Genomic DNA, 22,439 nt, shown 5'->3' on the forward strand with positions numbered 1-22,439 from the left:
TGGATTTAGTAGCCAGGGACCAACTGAGACGCCACTCTTCAAATTCAGACCTAAATAAATACCAGTGTAAGCAGATACTGGCGAGTGGAGATTGAAGGTTTCTCTGCAAGCAAGGGTTCGATATTACCTGACTGCGTTGGTATAGAGGTCTAGAAATGATAAATGCATGGATGAGGGCTTCAGCAGCGGGTGAGCTGAGGCAAGGGCGGAAACAGGTGATACAGAGGTGGAAATAGACGGTCTTAGTAATGCTGCAGATCGAAAACTCATTTCGGGGGCAAATATGACACCAAGGTTGTGAACAGTGTGGTTCATCCTCAGACAGAAGTTAGGGAGAGGGATGGAGTCAGTGGCTCGGGAATGGAATTTGTGGCGGGGACCGAAAACAATGGCTTCCCAATATTCAACTGGAGAAAATTTCTGCTCATTCAGAATTGGATGTCGGACAAGCAATCTGAAAATTTCGAGCCCATGGAGGTGTCAAGAGAAGTGGTAATGGGGTAGAGTTGGATGTCATCAGCGTACACATGGAAACTGATGCTGTGTTTTCGGATGATGTCGCCAAGGGGCAACATGTAGATGAGAAATAGGATGGGGCCAAAAATAGATCCTTGGAGGACACCAGAGGTAACGATGCGGGGGCAATGATTACATAGACAATAGTGGATTGAGGTAAGTGCAGTCACACCCAGTGGGATGACAATGGAAAGGTGTAGGAGAAGGATAGAGTGATGAACTGTCACAGGCTGCAGACAAGTAAAGAAGGACGAGGAGGGATGGTTTGTCTTTGTCACAGCCACAAAGGATGTCCTTGTGGCAATACGGAAACCGGATTGGAGGGATTAAAACCTGGAATTGCGGGAAAGCTGGGCACCGATTTGGGAGGTGACAACACGTTGAAGGACTTTGGAAAGGAAAGGGAGGTTGGAGATGGGGCGGTAGATTGCTAGGACGGAAGGGTCGAGGGTTGGTTTTTTGAGGAGAGGTGTGATGACGGCAGATTTGAGGGAGAGGGGGGACAGTACCTGAGGAGAGAGAACCGTTAACAATGTCAGCTAATATGAGAGCCAGAAAAGGAAGTTGGGTAGTGAGCAGTTTGGTGGGAATAGGGTCAAGGGAGCAGGAAGTGGGTCTCATGGACAGGATGAGCTTGGAAAGGTCATGAGGGGAAATCGGAGACTTGCTTTTACCAGGCGTAAGCATTTCATGGGCATTCGCTGGACAGAAGTTGGGCAAATAGCCCAACTCTTTCCCCGAGAAGCCCTTTTCCCACGAATTCTTGACAGATCACATGTTCCAGAACTTGCGTGGCCCCTACGAGCACGTGCGCAGCTCTTGCACGCCCGTAGAGGCTGCAAATTATGGCCCAATATTTTCTAGGCTCTCGTGAAGAAAAAAATCATCTGTTGAAGCTATTCGGATCTTTTAATCAAAGATTGCAGGCATATATATATTCAAAGGGAAATTGCAGAGACTTTAATAAAATCTCTATCTGCCCCGAGCACTAGAGAGAAATCATAAAGTCCCACGCGTACCTCTTAATGGTAGAAATGTACATACCCTATACAGTGAGATTAATTAACCACAAATGGTAGTTGGGAAATTCAAAGATAACTGAAGAATTTTGAATTCCTTGGTATTCTAGTACACGTGTGTATTTTCAGTGTCTGCCACAACCAGCAAGGCGCTAGTTTTGGACTGCTAATCTGTGTTTTTTCCCATTCTCAGCTGGACTGTAAAACTACCTTTGTACTGGCATTGTTTAAGTTTAGATTCTGGGAAACTGGCTCCCTACACTAAAATTAGTTCCGTTATCCCAGTGACAGAATCATAGACAGCTTATCATGGCTTTTAGGTTCTGCCGCTGTGCTTAGAGCTGGATTTAGAAGCCAGTGACCAACTGTGAGACAGTACTCTTCAAATTCAGACCTAAATAAATACCAGTGTAAGCAGATACTGGTGAGTGGAGATTGAAGGTTTCTCTGCAAGCAAGGGTTCAATATTACCTGAGTGACGAGTTAAGAGCAATGACAATATTGGCAATGGTCTTCGGTTACGTAGCCAGCCTACCCAGTCACTTAAGACAGTCACTATGGCGATACTGTTTTAGCCAATGCAGTCATTTTTGTAGAAAACACAATATACACAATAGAGGTAAATGCATTTCACATCCACATTTACGTAACATCTATTGCCATTCAGTGCAAAACTTTGCAGTCTTTCTCTTTCATCAAAGTTTGGAGTTCTGCCATGAAATTCAGATATATCACATTTTAGTGCAGCTTCTAGGTTTTTGTCCAGTAGTTGCGAGCGATACTTTGACGTCATTAGAGTGATTGCTGAGAATGTTGACTCGTACAACAAGACTAACCAGATCCACACCTGCTTTCCATCCAGAATGCGAGTCGATGCTTCTTCTCCTTTACCATGACATGCCCTGCTAGTGCTGCTCGTTACTGATTGGACTTGCTTTCTTCTGGCCTGGAGCGATTATTCTGATTGGTCAAGCTGACCATGATAACAGCTCCCCTCTCCATATAATATTGCTGGTGTTTCCATGGTATGAAAGTTTGCTGTTTTTACCCATTTCACCAGAAAACTAATAAGCAGCAACCAAGGAAGTAAAGTGCACACAGTGATCAAAAAAACATTTTCACACTCTTTTTGCTTTCCAACAAACACACTAAAAGGTTAAAGTACACACACATACGCTGTGCGAAAGAGTATTGAGATCACATGCCCAATGTGGAAGTCTATTACTCATTTTTACTTTACTAATCAAAAATGCAATTAGCCACATTTGAATGCCCAATGAGCAAAATGTGGCTTATGTAGTGGACAACACTGCAAAGGTTTCATGTGTGTGTATGTGCGCCTATGGCAGATGGTGAGAAAACTAACACAAGGGAACTTGACCTTGTCCTCCCAAATCTACCTGTCGCAGATGCATCTGTCTATGACAATATTGGTAGCAGTGACCACCGCACAGTCCTTGTGGAATAGGCTTCAGAACTACACAGATCGAGCAGCTCAACTGGGCAGCAGATTGTATTCCACCAAATTCTGTAAACTCATGGCCTGGCATATCCCCCTCACTACTGTTACCATCAAGCCAGGGGACCAACCCTGGTTCAAGGAGGAGTGTGCAAGACCATGCCAGAAGCAGCACCGGGTGTACCTAAAAATGAGATGGCAAACTGGGGAAGCTGCAACACATGCATGCTAAACAGCGGAAGCAGCATGCCATAGACAGCTAAGCAATCCCACAACCCACGGATCAGATCAAAGCTCTGCAGTCCTGTCACATCTAATTGTGAATGGTGATGGACAATTAAACAAAAACGGGAGGTGGAGGCTCCATGAACATTGCCATCCTCAATGATGGCGGAGCTCAGCACACGAGTGCGAAATTCAAGGCTGAAGTGTTTGCAACCATTTTCAGCCAGCAGTGCCGAGTGGGTGATCCACCTTGGCCTCCTCCTGAGGTGCTCACCATTTTTTTTTTTTATTCGTTCATGGGATGTGGGTGTCGCTGGCTAGGCCAGCATTTATTGCCCAGCCCTAATTGTCCTTGAGAAGGTGGTGGTGAGCCGCTGCCTTGAACCACTGCAATCTATGAGGTGAAGGTACTCCCACAGTGCTGTTAGGGAGGGAGTCCCAGGATTATGTCCCAGTGACGATATATTTCCAAGTCCGGATGGTGTGTGACTTGGAGGAGAACTTTCAGGTGGTGATGTTCCCATGCACCTGCTGACTGTATCATTTTAGGTGGTACAGGTTGCAGATTGGGGAGGTGCTGCCAAAGAAGCTTTGAAGATTTGCTGCAGTGCACCTTGTAGATTGTACACATTGCAGCCACGGTGTGCTGGTGATAGTGGAAGTGAATTTTTACGGTGGTGGTTGGGGTGCCAATCAAGCGGGTTGCTTTATCCTGGATGGTGTCGACTTTCTTGAGTGTTGTTGGCGCTGCACTCATCCAGACAAGTGGAGAGTATTCCATCACACTCCTGACTTGTGCCTTGTGGTTGTGGGAAAGGCTTTGGGGTGTCAGGGGATGAGACACTCACCACAGAATACCCAGCCTCTGACCTCCTGTTGCCATAGCATTTATGCGGCTGGTCCAGTTTAATTTCTGGTCAAAGGTAACCCCCAGGATGTTGATGGTGGGGAATGTCAAGGGGCGGTGGTTAGACTCTCACTTGTTGGAGTTAGTCATTGTCTGGCACTTGTGTGGCGTGAATGTTACTTGCCACTTATCAGTTCAAGCCTGCATGATGTCCGAGTCTTGCTGCAAGCGTGCATGGATTGCTTCATTATCTGAGGAATTGCGAATGGCACTGGACACTGCAGTCATCAGCGAACATCCCCACTTCTGACCTTATGATTGAGGGAAGGTCACTGATGAAGCAGCTGAAGATGGTTGGGCCCAGGACACTACCCTGAGGAACTCCTGGGGCTGTGATGATTGACTTCCAACCACCACAATCATCTTCCTTTGTGTTAGGAATGACTCCAGTCAGTGGAGAGTTTTCCCCCTGATTCCCATTGACTTAAGTTTTACTTGGGCTCCTTGATGTCAAGGGCAGCCACTCTTGCCTTACTTCCAGAATTCAGCTCTTTTGTCCATGTTTGGTCTAAGGCTATAATAGGTTCGGGAGCTGAGTGGTCGTGACGGAACCATCACAGAAGCCAGTCTTCAGCCAATTCAATTCACTCCATGTGATATCAAACGGCTGAGCGCACTGGATACAGCAAAGGTTATGAGCCCCGACAATATCCCGACTGTCATGCTGAAAACTTGTGCTCCAGAACTAGTCATGTTGTTCCAGTACAGCTACAACACTGGCAACTACCCGACAATGTGGACAACTACCAGGTATGTCCTGTCCACAAAAAGCCGGACAAATCCAATGCGGCCAATTACACCCCTATCAGTCGAGACTCATTCGTCAGTAAAGTGATGGAAGGTGTCGTCGACAGTGCTATCAAGCGGCACTTAGTCAGGAGTGTGATGGAATACTCTCCACGGGCCTGGATGAGTGCAGCTGCAACAACGCTCAAGACGCTTGACATCATCGAAGACAATACAGCCCGTTTGGCACCGCATATACTCCCTCCACACTGGCGCACCATGGCTGCGGTGTGTACCATCTACAAAATGTACTGCAGCAACTCGCCAAGGCTTCTTCGACAGCACCCCCCAAACCCGCGACCTCTACCACCTGGAAGGACAGGCAGCATGGGTATGGGAACACCATCGCCTCCATGTTCTCCTCCAAGTCACACACCATCCTGATATGGAAATATATCGATGTTCTTTCATCATCACTGGGTCAAAATCCTGGAACTCCCTATGTATCACCACTGTGGGAGTACTTTTACCATATGGACTGCAGCGGTTCTAGAAGATTGCTCACCTGCATCTTTTCAAATGCAATTAGGGATGGGCAATAAATGCTGGCTTTGTAAGCGACACCCACATCCCATGAACGAATAAAAAAAATGTTTTGGATGTCATGCCTGAAAGATTTTTTAAAAAATAGGGATTCTCCTTGAAGTGAAAACTTTGAGAAAAATTTGCTAATTCTGTATGGGGTAACCGAATTTGATCGTAGAAGGTTTCGGACTAACAGTGCTGTGGTTTCTACAATTTAGAAATCTGATCGTATTTCAGAGTTTAGACACCAATTAATTTTTTAACATTCCAGTTGTTAGGGTTGCAAAATGGCGAGAGTTTTTTTTTTAAACTTGCCATGCATCAGATTGGAGGTTTGCTAGAAGCTGTACGATAACTTAATTCTAAAAATTTGTAAAATGTTCAACCAAATCTTTTGCCAAAGGCTCTTGATTCATGTGTTACAACAGCAACATCAACAACTTGTATTTATATAGTGCCTTTCACGTAGCAACATTCCAAGGCACTTCACAGGATTATTATGAGATAAAAAATTTAACACCGAGCCGAGTAAGTAGAAATTAGTGCAGGTGACCAAAGGTTTGGTCAAAGTAGTAAGTTGTAAGGAGCGTCTTGAAGGAGGAAAGAGAGGTAGAGAGGTTTAGCCAGGGAGTACCAGAGTTTGGGGCCTAGGCCACCAATGGTTGAGCGATTATAATCAGGGATACTCCAGAGAGCAGAATTAAAGGAGCACAGACATCTCTGGGGATTGTGGGCTGGAGGAGATGACAGAGATGAGGAGGGGCGAGGCCATGGAGGGATTTGAAAATAAGGATGAGAATTTTTTAATCTAGGCTTTGCTTAAGCGGAAGCCAATATAGGTCAGCGAGCACGGGGGTGATGAGTGAGCGGGACTTGCTGCGAGTTAGGACATGGGCAGCCGAATTTTGGATCACCTCTAGTTTACGTAGGGTAGAATGTGGGAGGCCAGCCAGGAGTGCATTGAAATAGTCAAGTCTAGAGGTAACAAAGACATGGATGAGGGCTTCAGCAACGAATGAACTGAGGCAAAGGCAGAGACGGGTTATGTTTCGGAGGTGGAAATAGGCGGTCTTAGCTGCGGATATGTGGTCAAAAGCTCATTTCAGGGTCAAATATGACACCAAGGTTGCGAACAGTGTGGTTCAGCCTCAGGCAAAAATTGGGGGAGTAGGATGGAGTCAGTGGCTATGGAACAGAGTTTGTGGCGGGGACTGAAAACAATGGCTTTGATCTTCCCAATATTCAATTGGGGAAAATTTCTGCTCATCGAGAACTGGATGTCGGACAAGCAGTCTGTGACAATTTAGAGACCATGGAGGGGATCAAGAGAAGTGATATTGAGATAGAGCTGGGTGTCATCAGCGTACATATGGAAACTGACGCTGTGTTTTCGGATGATGTCACCAAGGGGCAACATGTAGCTGAGAAATAAGATGGGGCGAAGATAGATCCTTGGGGGACACCAGAGATAATGAGGTGAGGGTTGGAAGAGACACAGTTGCAGATGATTCGCTGGCTACGATTAGATAGGCAAGAATGGAACCAGATAAGTGCAGTCCCACCCAGCTGGACGACGGTGTGAAGGTGTTGGAGAAGGATAGAGTGGTCAACCATGTCAAAGGCTGCAGGCAAGTCCAGAAGGACGAGGAGGGATAGTTTGCCTTTGTCACAGTCACAAAGGATGTAATTTGTGACTTTGATGAGTGCCGTTTCAGTACTGTGGCAGGCATGGAAACCAGATTGGAGGGATTGAAACATGGAATTGCGGGAAAGATGGGCACGGATTTGAGAGGCGACAACACATTCAAGGACTTTGGCGAGGAAAGGGAGGTTAGAGATGGGGGCGGTAGTTTGCAAGGATGGAGGGGTCGAGGGTTTGTTTTTTGAGGACAGGGGTGATGACGACAGATTTGAGGGAGAGGGGGACAGTACCTGAGAAGAGAGAACTGTTAACAATGTCAGCTAACATGGGAGTCAGGAAAGGAAGTTGGGTGGTGAGCAGTTTGGTTGGAATCGGATCAAGGGAGCAGGAAATGGGTCTCATGGACAGGATGAGCTTGGAAAGGTAATGAGGGGAGATTGGAGAGACACTGGAGAAAGATGTGTGGTCATGGCTAGGTTAGGGAGGATCCTTAGCGGAAGTTTGGCCCGGTGGGCTAGGGGAAGGAAGGGAACGGGCAGAGGCAGCTGGATAGATAGTCTCAATCTTAGACACAAGGAAATCCATGAGCTCCTCACACTTATTGTCGGAGGTGAGGGTTGAGACTGGGGAGAGGGAAATAGAAGCTGAGGTTTATCTTTACATTCCAGAATGATTCTGGAATAGTGAGTGATTTTAGCAGACCAGAGCAGGACCCGATAGTGCTTTATGTGGTTCAGCCAGATCTGGTGGTGAATGGCTAAACCAATTGTCAGCCATATCCGTTCAAGTCTGTGTTCCTTGAACTTAAGGGAGTGACGATCAGGTCTGTACCGGGGGAATGGCCAGGGTGAGAGAGAGTAATAGTTTTAACAGGGACTAGGGCATCAAAGGTGGTGGTGAGATGTGGTTTTGTGGTGTAATCCAGCTGTAATGTGGCTTTTTTAACTGCTAAGTTAATGTTGCATTTCATCTATGCAATATAATTTTAGTGTTGTGCTCTGTCAGCTTTGCTTTTGAACTTAGCAGAGATTTTGGTTGCTAAACAATATCTTTTGAGTCAAAGTTCTGTGGGCAGTTTTAAGTACAGCTAGGATCACAAATCTAAGTTATATAATTCTCCCAAAATATACTGCATGCACCACTAGATAAAACCTACAAGTTGTCTTTTTCCACTACATATGGTTGAGAACTCTTCAAATTATTGAAATTGTATTTTTTTTAAATCAGAAGATAGTTTCCCATAAGAGAGAATTCTTAATGACGTCTGATTTAGCTATAGTTTTAAATTGGATCTGAATGTGAACACAACTAAAAGCATGCAATGTCTCAACTGGCTAAAATTGTCAATCATCACTTTTTAATTCTGTGAATGAGCTGATTTTTCTATGCCACTGCTGATGACAACACTGGTTGTATTTTAATTACCGAAAGACTAGTTTTATCAGGATTTAGAAAATTAAGTATTTTTAATATGTGACAGCAAACTCTCTCAGAATAGTACACATGCCCTACAATGGGCATCCATTTTCTATCTGTGAAGGTGTTGTAAGCAGAGACCAAGCATCAAAACACGTGTTTTTGTATTCAGCTTCATATAATTAAGATGGTAACCTTAATCAAGACACTGTGCAATGCATTTTTAACGCTCACTAAATTTAGTAAATCACTGCCAGTAAACCCTTAATTTTATTTCTGTTGTTGATTAAAACTCATTTTTAACATGTGTGGTCTGTTCACTGAATTATATCCAGATGTTATTTCAGTGATGGTGCTCAACCTTGGATCACTTGAGGTCTCCAGTACCCCCATATATTGAGATCTTTCTGAAACGCATAATGGATTATAGACACTACTCACAAACTAACTTAAGATTTAGCAAAAAGTATAACCACTCTGAAATAGTGTTGTCTAATAGAAATTGCTGACTACCCACACGTGTGGCTACAGTGACACCATTTGAGCCACATGCACTAATTTTAGTAGAAAATGACTTTGTTGTGGAGAAATCTTCCTCTCTCCCGAGCGGACCCACTGAAATAGAGGATCGACGCCCTGATTGATGACAGACTTCAGAGATAGGTTCGAAACTATCTTTATTCCAACATATGCCGGGGAAGCTCTCAGTCTCAGCCGCCCGAGACATGAACTTCAATGAACAAGGGCTTTACACACACAGTTATACAGTTTTCGAGGCATGGTGGCCTCGTGAACACTTATCTACAACCACCGGTTGGTCTACAGCTAATTATCGGAGCTACATTGATTCGTTAACCCTCATCAGACTGGCTGCTGAGTGGTCTTGCAACCTTTCCATCTCCCATAGTATGTGAAGCTGATCTCAGTCTATTGGAATGTGTTCTACAGTTTTGACTTTGCCCTGGCTCTTTCAGCCTGTTCTGCAGGTTTTTTTAAAAATAAGCACAAAAGCACGAACTACACCTGACTATTTACCATACTTTTTACCCCCTTACAACTTGCACACAATACAGGCAAGTGTGCATCACGTTTCAGTCTCAATGATTTTGTGCAGGTGTTGCCAGCGGTATTTTAACTCTATCAGAGTGATTGCCGAGAATGTTGAGTCACACAACGAGAAGCGCCACACAGACCCCTGCTCTTCATCCAGAACATGGTTTGATGCTACATGCTCTTTGCCATGACACACCCTGTTGGAGCTGCTCATTACTGGCTGAGCTTGCTTTATTCCAGCTTGGTGATGGTTTGCCTCTCCATACAATGTTGCAGTTGTTTCCATGCACGTACACTCTGCTTTTCATCTTGCCATGAAGAACATAACATAAGAAATAGGAGCAGGAGTAGGCCATTTGGCCCCTCGAGCCTGCTCTGCTATTCAATAAGATCATGGCTGATCTGATCATGGACTCAGCTCCACTTCCCTGGCTGCTCCCCATAACCTTTATTCCCTTATCGCTCAAATCTGTCGATCTCCACCTTAAATATATTCAATGACCCAGCCTCCACAGCTCTCTGGGGCAGAGCATTCCACAACTTTACAACCCTCTGAGAAGAAATTTCTCCTCATCTCCGTTTTAAATGGGCGGACCCAAATTCTGAGACCACGCCCCCTAGTTTTAAATTCCCCTGTGTGGAAATATTCTCTCTGCATCCACCTTGTCGAGCCCCCTCATTATCTTACATGTTTCGATAAGATCACCTCTCATTCTTCTGAACTCCAATGAGTATAGGCTCAACCTATCTTCATAAGTCAACCCCCTCATAAGAATATAAGAATTAGGAACAGGAGTAGGCCATCTAGCCCCTCGAGCCTGCTCCGCCACTCAACAAGATCATGGCTGATCTGGCTGTGGACTCAGCTCCACTTACCCGCCCGCTCCCCATAACTCTTAATTCCCTTATTGGTTAAAAATCTATCTATCTGTGATTTGAATACATTCAATGAGCATAGAAAATAGGTGCAGGAGTAGGCCATTCGGCCCTTTGAGCCTGCACCACTATTCAATATGATCATGGCTGATCATGCATTTCAGTACCCCATTCCTGCTTTCTCTCCATACCTCTTGATCTCTTTAGCCATGAGGGCCACATCTAACTTCCTTTTGAATATATCTAACGAACTGGCCCCAACAACTTTGTGGTACAGAATTCCACATGCCCACAACTCTGAGTGAAGAAGTTTCTCCTCATCTCGGTCCTAAATGGCTTACCCCTTATCCTTAGACTGTGACTCCTGGTTCTGGATTTCCCCAACATCGGGAACATTCTTCCTGCATCTAACCTGTCCAATCCCGTCAGAATTTTATATGTTTCTATGAGATCCCCTCTTATTCTTCTAAATTCCATTGAATACAAGCCTAATCAATCCAGTCTTTCTTTATATGTCAGTCCTGTCATCCTGGGAATCAGTCTGGTGAACCTTCGCTGCACTTCCTCAAGAGCAAGATTGTCCTTCCTCAGATTAGGAGACCAAAACTGAACACAATATTCAAGGTGTGGCCTTACCAAGGCCCTGTACAACTGTAGTAAGACCTCCCTGCTCCAATATGTGAATCCTCTCGCTATGAAGGCCAACATGCCATTTGCCGCCTTCACCGCCTGCTGCATCTGTATGCCAATCTTCAATGACTGATGTACCATGACACCCAGGTCTCGTTGCACCTCCCCCTTTACCAATCTGTCATCATTTAGATAATAATCAGCCCTCCTGATTTTACCACTAAAGTGGATAACCTCACATTTATCCACATTATATCGCATCTGCCATGTATTTGTCCACTCATCTAACCTGTCCAATTCACCCTGCAGCCTCTTAGCATCCTCCTCACAGCGCACACTGCCACCCAGCTTAGTGGCATCTGCAAACTTGGAGATATTACATTCAATTCCTTCGTCTAAATCATTAATGTATATTGTAAATAGCTGGGGTCCCAGCACTGAACCTGCGGCACCCTACTAGTCACTGGCTGCCATTCTGAAAAGGACCCGTTTATTCCTACTCTCTGCTTCCTGTCTGCCAATCAGTTCTCTATCCACGTCAGTACATTACCCCTAATACCATGTGCTTTAATTTTGCACGCTAATCTCTTACGTGGGACTTTGTCAAAAGCCTTTTGAAAGTCTAAATACACCACATGCACTGGCTCCCCCTTGTCCACTCTATTCGCTATATCCTCAAAAAATTATAGAAGATTTGTCAAGCATGATTTCTCTTTCATAAATCCATGCTGACTTGGACCAATCTTGTCACTGCTTTCCAAATGCGCTGCTATTACATCTTTAATAATTGATTCCAACATTTTCCCCACCACCAATGTCAGGCTGACCGGTCCATAATTCTCTGTTTTCTCTCTCCCTTTTTTTAAAAAGTGGTGTTACATTAGCTACCCTCCAGTCCATAGGAACTGATCCAGAGTCTCTAGAATGTTGGAAAATGACCACCAATGCATCCACTAATTTCTAGGACCACTTCCTTAAGTACTCTGGGATGCAGACTATCAGGCCCTGGGGATTTATTGGCTTTCACTCCCATCAATTTCCCTAACACAATTTGCTGACTAATAAGGATTTCCTTTAGTTCCTCCTTGCTAGACCCTCGTTCCCCTAGTATTTCCGGAAGATTATTTGTGTCTTCCTTAGTGAAGACAGAACCAAAGTATTTGTTCAATTGGTCTGCCATTTCTTTGTTCCCCATTATGACTTCACCTGATTCTGACTGTAAGGGACCTACATTTGTCTTCACTAATCTTTTTCTCCATGTATCTGTAGAAGTTTTTGCACTCAGTTTTTATGTTCCCTGCAAGCTTACTGTCATACTCTATTTTCCCCCTCCTAATTAAACCCTTTGTCCTCTGCTGAATTCTAAATTTCTCTTAATCCTCAGATTTGCTGTTTTTTTTTGGCCAATTTCCCTTGAAAGCCACGGTTGAGCCACCTTCCCCATTTTATTTTTACTCCAGACAGGGATCTACAATTGTTGAAGTTCATCCATGTAATCTTTAAATGCCTGCCATTGCCTATCCACCGTCAACCCTTGAAGTATCATTCGCCAGTCTATCCTAGCCAATTCACATCTCAGACCGTCGAAGTAACCTTTCTTTAAGTTCAGGACTCTAGTCTCTGTATTAACTGTGTCACTCTCCATCTTAATGAAGAATTCTACCATATTATGGTCACTTTTCCCCAAGGGACCTCACACAAAAGATTGCTAATTGATCCTCTCTCATTACACAACACCCAGTCTAGGATGGCCAGCTCTCTAGTTGGTTCCTCGACATATTGGTCTTGAAAACCATCCCTTATACACTCCAGGAAATCCTCCTCCACCGTATTGCTACTAGTTTGGTTAGCCCAATCCATATATAGATTAAAGTCACCCATGATAACTGCTGTACCTTTATTACATGCATCCCTAATTTCCTGTTTGATGCCATCCCCATCCTCACTATGACCGTTTGGTGGTCTGTACACAACTCCCACTAGCGTTTTCTGCCCTTTGGTGTTCTGCAGCTCTACCCATGCAGATTCCACCTCATCCACGCTAATGTCCTTCCTTAATATTGCATTAATCTCCTCTTTAGCCAGCATCGCTACCCCCACCTCCTTTTCCTTTCTGTCTGTCTTTCCTGAATATTGAATACCCTTTGATGTTGAGTTCCCAGCCTTGGTCACCCGAGAGCCATGTCTCCGTAATCTCAATTACATCATATCCGTTTACCACTATCTGCGCAGTTAATTCATCCACCTTACTACGAATGCTCCTCACATTGAGATACAGAGCCTTCAGATTTGTTTTTTTAACACTCTTTGTCCTTTTAGAATTATGTTGTAATGTGGCCTTTTTTGAACTTTGATTTTTATGCTTTCCACTTTTACTTTTCTCCTTTCTACCTTTTGCTTCTGACCTCATTTTACTTCCCTCTGTCTCCCTGCATTGATTCCCATCCCCCTCTTCTATTAGTTTAAATCTTCCCCAACAGCACTAGCAAATACTCCCCATAGGATATCGGTTCCAGTCCTGTACAGGTGCAGACCGTCCGGTTTGTACTGGTCCCACCTCCCCCAGAACTGGTTCCAATGTCCCAGGAATTTGAATCCCTTTTGCACCATTCCTCAAGCCACGTATTCATCTCAGCTATCCTGCTATTTCTACTCTGACTAGCACGTGGCACTGGTAGCAATCCTGAGATTACAACTTTTTAATTTAGTTCCAGCTCCCTAAATTCAACTTGTAAGACCTCATCCCGCTTTTTACCTATATCATTGGTACCTATATGCACCACGACAACTGGATGTTCGCCCTCCCCCTCCAGAATGCTCTGCAGCCGCTCCGAGACATCCTTGACCCTTTCACCAGGGATGCAACATATCATCCTGGAGTCTCGTTTGCGGCCGCAGAAATGCCTATCTGTTCCCCTTACAATAGAGTCCCCTACCACTATACCTCTCCCGCCCTTTTCCCTGCCCTCCTGTGCAGCAGAGCCACCCATAATGCCATGAACTTGGCTGCTGCTGCCTTCCCTTGATGACCCATCTCCCCCAAAAGTATCCAAAGCGGTATTTTTTTTTTTGGAAGGAGATGACTGCAGGGGACTCCTGCACTACCCTCCCATTACTGCTATGCCTGATGGTCACCCATTCCCTATCTGCCTTTGTACCCTTTGGTGTGACCAACTCTCTAAACGTGCTATCCATGACATCCTCAGCATCGCAGATGTTCCAGAGTGAATCCACCCGCAGCTCTGGTTCCGCAATGTGGTTTGTCAGGAGCTGCTGCTGGACACACTTCCTGCACACATAGTAGTCAGGAAGTGTCCCTGATTTCCCACATAGCACAGGAGGACATGGCATGGCACTGTGCTCAACTGGCATGACTTAACACTTAAATTACTTAATTTACTTAATTTGGCAACAATAACAAAAGTTTCCTACTGATAAGAAAAATAAAAAAGGTAAAGAAAAGAAAAACTACTCACCAATCATTTACCCTCTTGGCTGTGACATCACACCGATTACTTTTTACTTCTTTGTTTACTTCCTGCCTCTGCTGTAGCTGCACCCCGCTCTCAGCCGCTGCTCCCTCGCAGCCGCTGCTCCCTCTCAGCCGCCACCCTTTGTAGTCCCGCTCTGCCGCTGCTCCCGCTCTGCCGCTGCCCTCCTCTCGCGAAGCTGCTCCCTCTCTCTGGAATTAACCTAGTGAACCTTCTCTGAACAGCCTCCAATGCAAGTATATCCTTCCTTAAATACGGAGATCAAAACTGTACGCAGTGCTCTCGGTGTGTTGCCTCACCAATACCCTGTAAAGTTGTACCAGGACTTCTCTGCTTTTATACTGCATCCCCCTTGCAATAATGGCCAACATGCTGTACCTGCATACTAACTTTTTGTGTTTCATGCACAAGGACCCCCAGGTCCCTCTGTACTGCAGCACTTTTCAATTTTTCTCCATTTAAATTATAATTTGCTTTTCTGCCAAAGTGGATAACCTCACATTTTCCCAGATTATACTCCATCTGCCACATTTTTGCCCACTCACTTAACCCGTCTATATCCATTTCCAGATTTCTTATATTCTCCTCACAATTTGCTCTTCCAATAACAATAACGCACAATGGTTAAAGTAGACATAAATACGCAGTGTGAATGAGTATTGAGATCACATGCCAACAACTGAGTCAACTGCAAAAGCAAAATACTGCAGATGCTGAAAATCTGAACTAAAAACAGAAAATGCTGGAAATATTCAGCAAATTAACATGACCTTATGCATTTTTAATTTACCAATCAAAAATGCAATTAGCCACATCTGTTTTTTCAATTGGCCACATAGCTAATGAGGCATACTGTTTTATTTGACTGCTTTACTGCTTGGCCCTCTTTTTTTCCACTTAGATTTTATTTCCCTACTTTGCTTTCCATACTCAAATTGGAACACCTTTTTTGAAAATTGTATCTCAACATTTCTTTTAAATCACTGCAGTTCGCATATAGTTTTCAAGGGAACCATCATCAAAAAGATCTTGAAGGCCCATATGCTTTAATATACAACAAGTAATTCACAGTGAATACTCTGAGATCTAATATATCACTTTTACTGAATAAAAAGTGTTGGGATTTATTTTGTCAATAAATTTTATGTTTGAATTCTCTTAGGTGGTGGACCTTCCAACTCAAAACTGCCATCTGTTCAAACTGTGTCCCCAATGCCAGAGGACTCTGCAGCAAATATGAGGTAATAACTATTTTATTAACTTTTCACAACTATCTTTTATGCTCCAGTTTTTTGCTTCACCTTTTCTATTGGCAGTTTTAAATGGAATTTGGTACTGCTTGATCGTATGAAAAGAATTCCAAATACATTTACTGAAACTGAATTGCTACAGTATAAAATTAGATATTTATAAATGTAATAAACTTTTGATTTGATATGGAGTGTGTTTCTGCTGCATTTAGTAACAGCCTGGTGGAGATATTTCATTCAATGAATGAATTGCACTAAGGTTTCCATCTCCAAATCATATCTTAAAAAAAATTAGTCTGGCATTAACTTCATGTCTTAGAATTGATCGATCCTCCATGGCAGAGTTTTAAAAATTTAAATGTAACTTTTTAAAACCTGTTTAGTATTACAGCAAGGCTCGAACGTGCACTGGAGAAGACTGCACCTCTTCTGAGGGAGATTTTTGTGGACTTTGCTCCTTTTCTTTCACGTACTCTTCTGGGCAGTCATGGGCAAGAATTGCTCATTGAGGGTACAAGTAAGTTTCCAAGTACAATTTAAGATATTTAATCCAGAAGTAGGCTGTATTTGATTATATTTGAAGACAGATGTAATTATTTTGTAGCCTGGGCATTTTTCTTCTACCTCTTCTCTCTATCTCTCTCTCTGTCTTTTACCACCATACGCCCCCCCCCCCCCCCCCCCAACAACCCCAACCAAACCAACCTTAGTTTCTGCTTGTACTCAATGGCAATGTCTGAGTGGTCTGTGCTGAAATTTCTAAAATATAGGGCTCAATTTTCCCCAAGCCCGTTTTCTGGCGTATTGCCAGAGTTGCACCTGTTTTTCTAGGCCAGAAATGCGGCGGAAATATTTTACGAAAGTTTCCCCGATCTATAATTCGAATTTGGCGTTGCGCAGCGTGTCCAGTCGCCGCGGGGGGTAGAGCCTGCTGTCTGCCAAAAAACAAAACCGCACCTTCTGCGCATGCGCCAAAAGAAAAAGTTACGTTTTTGACGTCGTTCCAATGGATGTGCATGCTCAGTACAGCTTGAATTTGGCAATCGGCCATTTTTAAAGAGCCATTGTGTGTGTGAGAAGGAGTGCTGTGTGAGAGCATTGGAAAAATCACAGCTGGAGCAATACAAGATGCAACGCAGTGCAAGGACCAAGAATTTCTTATAGGAAGAAGTGGAGGCACTAGTTACTATGATTGAGAACAGATGGCAGGAGCTGGACACCAGCAGAGGTCACATAAACGTTCCACCCAAAGAAATAAAGAACCAAGTTGCCGATGATTACCGTGCAATGGTGACCACCATGAGATCTGGAGGCCAGTGTAAAAAGAAGTGGCAGGACCTTGGTCAAGAAGTTAGTGTAAGTAATATTTTCATTTATTCAATGGAATTGAAATTGTAAATGTGACCAGCTGTGTATGTCCCACCCAGCAGAAAGACAAACTCTCTCAAAGGTTGTATTTTCATCTTTGCAGAGGAAGGTGGCACACAATTTAAGGGAAAGAACTCGAACTGGACGAGGCCCGGCAAATCTGCACCCACTGACACCCTTGGAAGAGAGGGTCGCTGCTTTGATGGGTCCTGCCTGGAAAAAAGCAATCAATACTTCACAAGCTGGGCCCACAGTCGAGGGAGAGGGTAAGTCCTGGTCCTTCAAATCAGCCTGCTGCCTGGCCTTCTGCGCTGTGTGAGCCTACTCATGCCACCCACCCTGCCCCCTCCTCTGTTGCTAACCATTTGACTGTTCTGTTATCTTTTTCAGAACTTGAGGCCAATCCTGATGATGCAGAAGAAGATTCAGACGAGGACGAGCCTGAAGAGAACATCTTCCAATCCAACCCTCCAGACCAAGAACATGGGGGTGAGGGGGAGAGGGAAGGGATGGAGCTGGATGAAGCTCCCACTGTTGTACTGAATTTGGAGGAGGTGCTGCTCATGGAGGTGACAGCCTCTTCCATGACTAGTGGTTTGAGTGTTGGTGGGACATTCCATGGTTTCACACCTTCCGAGGTTGCGGGGCCCAGTGGTGGGGTGCAGCGAGGCACACCCAGGGCCCGACAGTCCCAGGCTGCGGGTTCCAGTGTTGGGGTGCGAGCCACACCCGTGGGGAGGAAGGGAAGGAGAGCTCGACCGTGCTCTCTTGAGGTGCAGGATCTAACAGATGTGGCTCAGATGATGTCGTTGAGTGCAGAGAGCATTGACCTTACCCGATCATTCCTGGATGCCATCAGTGGGGTGAGTGATGAGGTAGTGGGACTGTCGGGAGAAGTAACAGCAATTACATGAGAAATGGGAATGCTATCCGGGACCATCAGTGAGGGAATAGTGGCCATGAGGGAGGGAATGTCAAAGGTAGTGCAAACCACGTCACTGACCATGAGGGAGGGAATGTTGTAGGTAGTTCAGACAGTTTTGCTCAACATGAGGGAAGGAATGTTGCAGGTCGTTGAGACACTGTCAGGGTGCATGAGCGACAGCATGTTGAAGTTAGCTGCTGCAATAAGGGAAGACGTCCAGACCCCACGCCCATTGACACAATCAACTGTCACTCCCACTCCAATCCCCGCCGAAGGCCGGGCCCTCCAACTTGCTGCCTGACACTGAGGTACACAGTACCCGAGATGTTAGAAAGAATAAGCTTGCTATCAAGCTCAAACACTGTGCCACCGCCTGCGGGCAGGGGTGGTGGAGTGTCCAAGACCAAACGCAGCGGGCGGTCTTGGAATAAGGGGCATGAGAGATGGGTGCAGCCTTTCTTTGCTGCTGCTGCTGCTGTTGCTGTTATTATTGTTATTATTATTGTTATTATTGTTATTATTGTTATTATTATTATTATTGTTGTTAGTGTTATTATTGTTACTGTTGTAACTGTTCTCAAATTAAAAGTTTTTTGTAAGTTATGTAAATTTACAAGTTTTTAAGTGATCTTAAAGAGTGATATTAAAGTAAAATTTGATGCAAGAATAATTTTATTTAAGTTAAGTACATTGTAAACTTTTGAATAAAATATATTTTACATTAAAACTGAATCATGTTCCATTAACACAACGCAATATTACGGAACAGCTCCAAACAGCAAACATGTTCATGTAGAATAGTTGTCACTGAGCCCTTGGGCAACAGTAAAACATTCACAGATGAGCTGCTGGCTCAAGGCTCGAGCCCCCCTCCGCCGTCGTGCTCCAGCCTCAGGCACTTGCATGGCTTCCTCATCCTCATCGTTCTCCTCCTGCTCGTCACCTGCATCTTCCACATCATTATCATCAGCCACTCTCGCCTCAGGTGGGTCTTTCACTACCAGGTGCTGCTGCCTCATGATGGCTAAGTTATGTAGCATGCAGCACACAACATTCAACTGACCGACAATCTCGGGAGTAGAGCAAGTAGCCTCTGGAATGGTCCAGGCACCGGAAACGCTGTTTCAATATGCCACTGGTCCTCTCAATGATGCTGTGCGTCGCAATGTGCGACATATTGTATTGACGGTCAGCTTCCGTCCGGGTTATGCGTAGGGGTGTCATGAGCCAGGTGGCGAGGCCATACCCCTTCTCTCCCAGTAGCCAGCTGTGTCCTTCTGGCTGCTGCTGCTGAAACATGGCAGATATAACACTGTCGCATAGGATGAACGCATCATGGGTGCTGTCAGGGTATCTTACATCGACTGACATGAAATGATGCATGTCATCACACATGAGCTACACATTAATGGAGTGGAAGCCTTTTCTGTTCCTGTACATCTCGGAATCCTTCAAAGGTACTCAAGGCGATGTGGGTACAATCAATGCAGCCCTGTACGTTTGGGAAGCTAGCAATCCTGGAGAAGCCCACAGCCCTGTCATGGATTGCTTGGATGGTCATGGGGAACATTATGAAGTCATTCCTCCACTCATACAGTGCAGCCGTGACCTGCCGAATGGAGACATATGTTGCATGTTGAGAGATGGTACGCACATCCCCAGTTGCAGCTTAAAACAATCCGGAGGCATCGAATGAAAGTGCAGCTGTAACCTTCACTTCAACTGACAAAGCAGCCCGCCTGATGCTTCTACGTTGCAGGTCTGCTTTGCTGCTTTGACCAACTCTCAGATCTGTTACAACTGACACAGTCTGCATCACTCAGGTGGTGGTACGAACGCCTGTCTCAATATACCCGAGCTGGGTAAGGCCTCCTACGGGTCCTGATGTGATGAAGTCGAATCAATTGTCTCCTACATAGCACCATAATGCAGAAGGCTCGCACAAGATATGGCATTGTCGGTATTGCCCCCATACTTAAATTTAACCGATGAAAGAAGCTCAAAACAGCAGGAAAGCAGCAGCACAGGTTTGCAGTTGTCAAGCTCCAGGTCTGTATAGATGGACCACACCCAAAGGTCTTGTGACTTCTCCTCTCTTCTCTCCCCTTTTACTAATTGGAGTCTTGTGACTTCTCTCTCTCCCTCCCCCTCCCCAGGCTCCAAGCCTTCCCACACTCTTTCTCCTACCCCCCCCCCCCCCCGGCTTGTTTTGTAGCCGAGCCCGTGTTCGGGCGCAGGGCCGATTCTGCCAACCAAAGCTACGATCCTCCAGCCCTGCTTCAAGATGATTGTGGTGGTGTGTGGGTGAGTTTAAAAAATGAGAACTTCTGAAATCCAACAAATTTACACTTTTTTACGTTTTCAGGTTTAAAAAACAAAGTTGAACTTTATTATTGATTTTGACAGTGTTCCTGACTCCCTCCAAAATATTTGATTTAAAAGCAATAGCATCTTTCAGCTTTGTGATTTCAGATTGGTTTTCTTAACTCACCAGAAGGTTTTTCGGGAATGGCCAGATACATTGACCTAAGAAAAAGAAATGTTGGCCAAATTGCGAACAATTGGGAAAAAAAAACTGGCGCAGATATGTGGGAACGTATGTCGTATGATGTATAAAAAAAAATGACGTGATAAACGACGTAAAAAAAAACTGGCCTAGGAAAATCGTAACCAAGTCAGTTACGCCATCACAGATCGCAGGGGGAAAGTTTGAAAAAAAAACGGTGCAAATGAACGGGGAAAATTGAGCCCCATCTGGCCTGTACTATGACTGATCTTGGAATGCTTGATGCTGAAACTGGGTATCAAAAGTGAATAAAGTGCACAATTCCTGAACACTGACATATTAGCTGCACAAAAATTGGTTTTAGTTTGCGTTACTGATCAAAAGTTACCAAAAACCTCCACTAAAAATCTTTATGGACTAAAACCTCCATGTCATAAAACAAAGATTGGACTCCCATTTTCAAAAATAATGCCCAGCTTACCGTTTTTTTGGTGTAACTTGATTTTTTTGTATCTTTTTAGTTGCAAATATGGCCATTTAATTTGCACCAGTGTTAAGTGAGTTAGTTAGGTTTTTTGCTTGGTCAGTTTTTTTTTCAAAAGGGGACGTACCCAGCCACTTAGAGCATCTATACCAATTTGGCCAGAAAGAAGTTGTACTAAACTAACTTAGAGCAACGTATGTGTCCATTTTTGTCCGCACAGAAAGACCTTACTTACTGTTAAGGAATCGGCGTGAGTAACTATATTTAAAGCACCACCAAGCACCAAACCAAGCACAAAAAGTAATAAGCAATTGATTAACAAATAAAATAGAAGGAACCCTGCATCGAGAGCACCAAAATCACTCAGTAAATAACAAGTAAAAAATAGAAGTCCTACCTTAGGGAACGCAGCGGGCCGCCGATGAGGGAACCCATTCGGCCAGGGCTAGGGACGATGTGCTTCAGCCCCTCCCATACAGCCTGCAGCGCGTGTTTGCCGAAACGGCCCGCCAGGAGCGACTGCACATGCGCGCAGACTCTAGCGTGCATGTGCAGAGGTCCCGGCACCTAGCTCTGCTCCCCTATCTTCATTGCACACCATGCCAGCTCCACAGCTGGCCGAGAATCGGCCATGATTGTAGAGTTTTTTTGGTACTGCTTTTAGGTAAAATGTCAGCGGGGGAGCTTGGAGGTGCGTGGAAAAAAAACAGAGGGACAAATTTGGGCCCGTAGAGTTAGGCTCCTTCTCTGTCCTAACTTTGGAAGAAAACAGTGACATTTCAATTTTCATGCCCAGCTTTCTTGTGACCAGTTTCATGCTGTGTGCTTACACATTAGTAACCGGTTTTACTGGCTCAGTTTATTTTACATCTGATCTTTGCAGCTAGCAGAAACACAACCCTTTCCTCTCATTAATCTGGGTGGAATTTAAACCTAGGTCCCAGCAGTTAAAACAATTGTGTACTAATCCACTAAAACAACCAGTTCTTCTTGTTTCTTACTCCCTTTTCCGAGTGAGATTCTGATTTAAACCATTCTTTGCTGGATGGTTTTGTATTTTGAGAGGTACCTTCTAAGCCAAAGATGTGTCAAGTTATGTTGATGTTTTGCAAGTTCTTGGCCAGTGAGACAAAATGGAACATAACATAATACTTCGATAGGTGGAAGTGTAAGAATATACAAATGGCTCTTAGTAGTAATAGTTTATTCTGACTGATTTGGTTTTTTTAAAGAAGTTTTTAGCAGAACTGCCTGCCAATGGAATGTTATCATAGAAGGACAGGTGAAGGAAAATTAGAGAAAGGTGGAGTAATTAAAAGGCTTTAATACTGCGTAGTCAAAATTCTTTGCAAATATCTTCC

The 22,439-nt window shown here is 44.5% G+C and overlaps 1 protein-coding gene across 3 annotated transcripts in view; it reads left to right on the plus strand.

The window, feature by feature from the left end:
- Window positions 1-22,439, plus strand: part of lrba (LPS-responsive vesicle trafficking, beach and anchor containing) — a 1,157,354-nt gene that overhangs the window by 314,012 nt on the left and 820,903 nt on the right. For all 3 annotated transcript variants that reach the window (XM_070871469.1, XM_070871472.1, XM_070871473.1), the window contains exons 31-32: window positions 15,708-15,786; window positions 16,179-16,312. In XM_070871469.1, coding sequence (XP_070727570.1) covers window positions 15,708-15,786; window positions 16,179-16,312 — 213 coding nt within the window. The remainder of the gene's footprint in view (window positions 1-15,707; window positions 15,787-16,178; window positions 16,313-22,439) is intronic.

This window comes from Pristiophorus japonicus, chromosome 2, assembly GCF_044704955.1.
Source record: "Pristiophorus japonicus isolate sPriJap1 chromosome 2, sPriJap1.hap1, whole genome shotgun sequence".
Classification (NCBI taxonomy): domain Eukaryota; kingdom Metazoa; phylum Chordata; class Chondrichthyes; family Pristiophoridae; genus Pristiophorus; species Pristiophorus japonicus.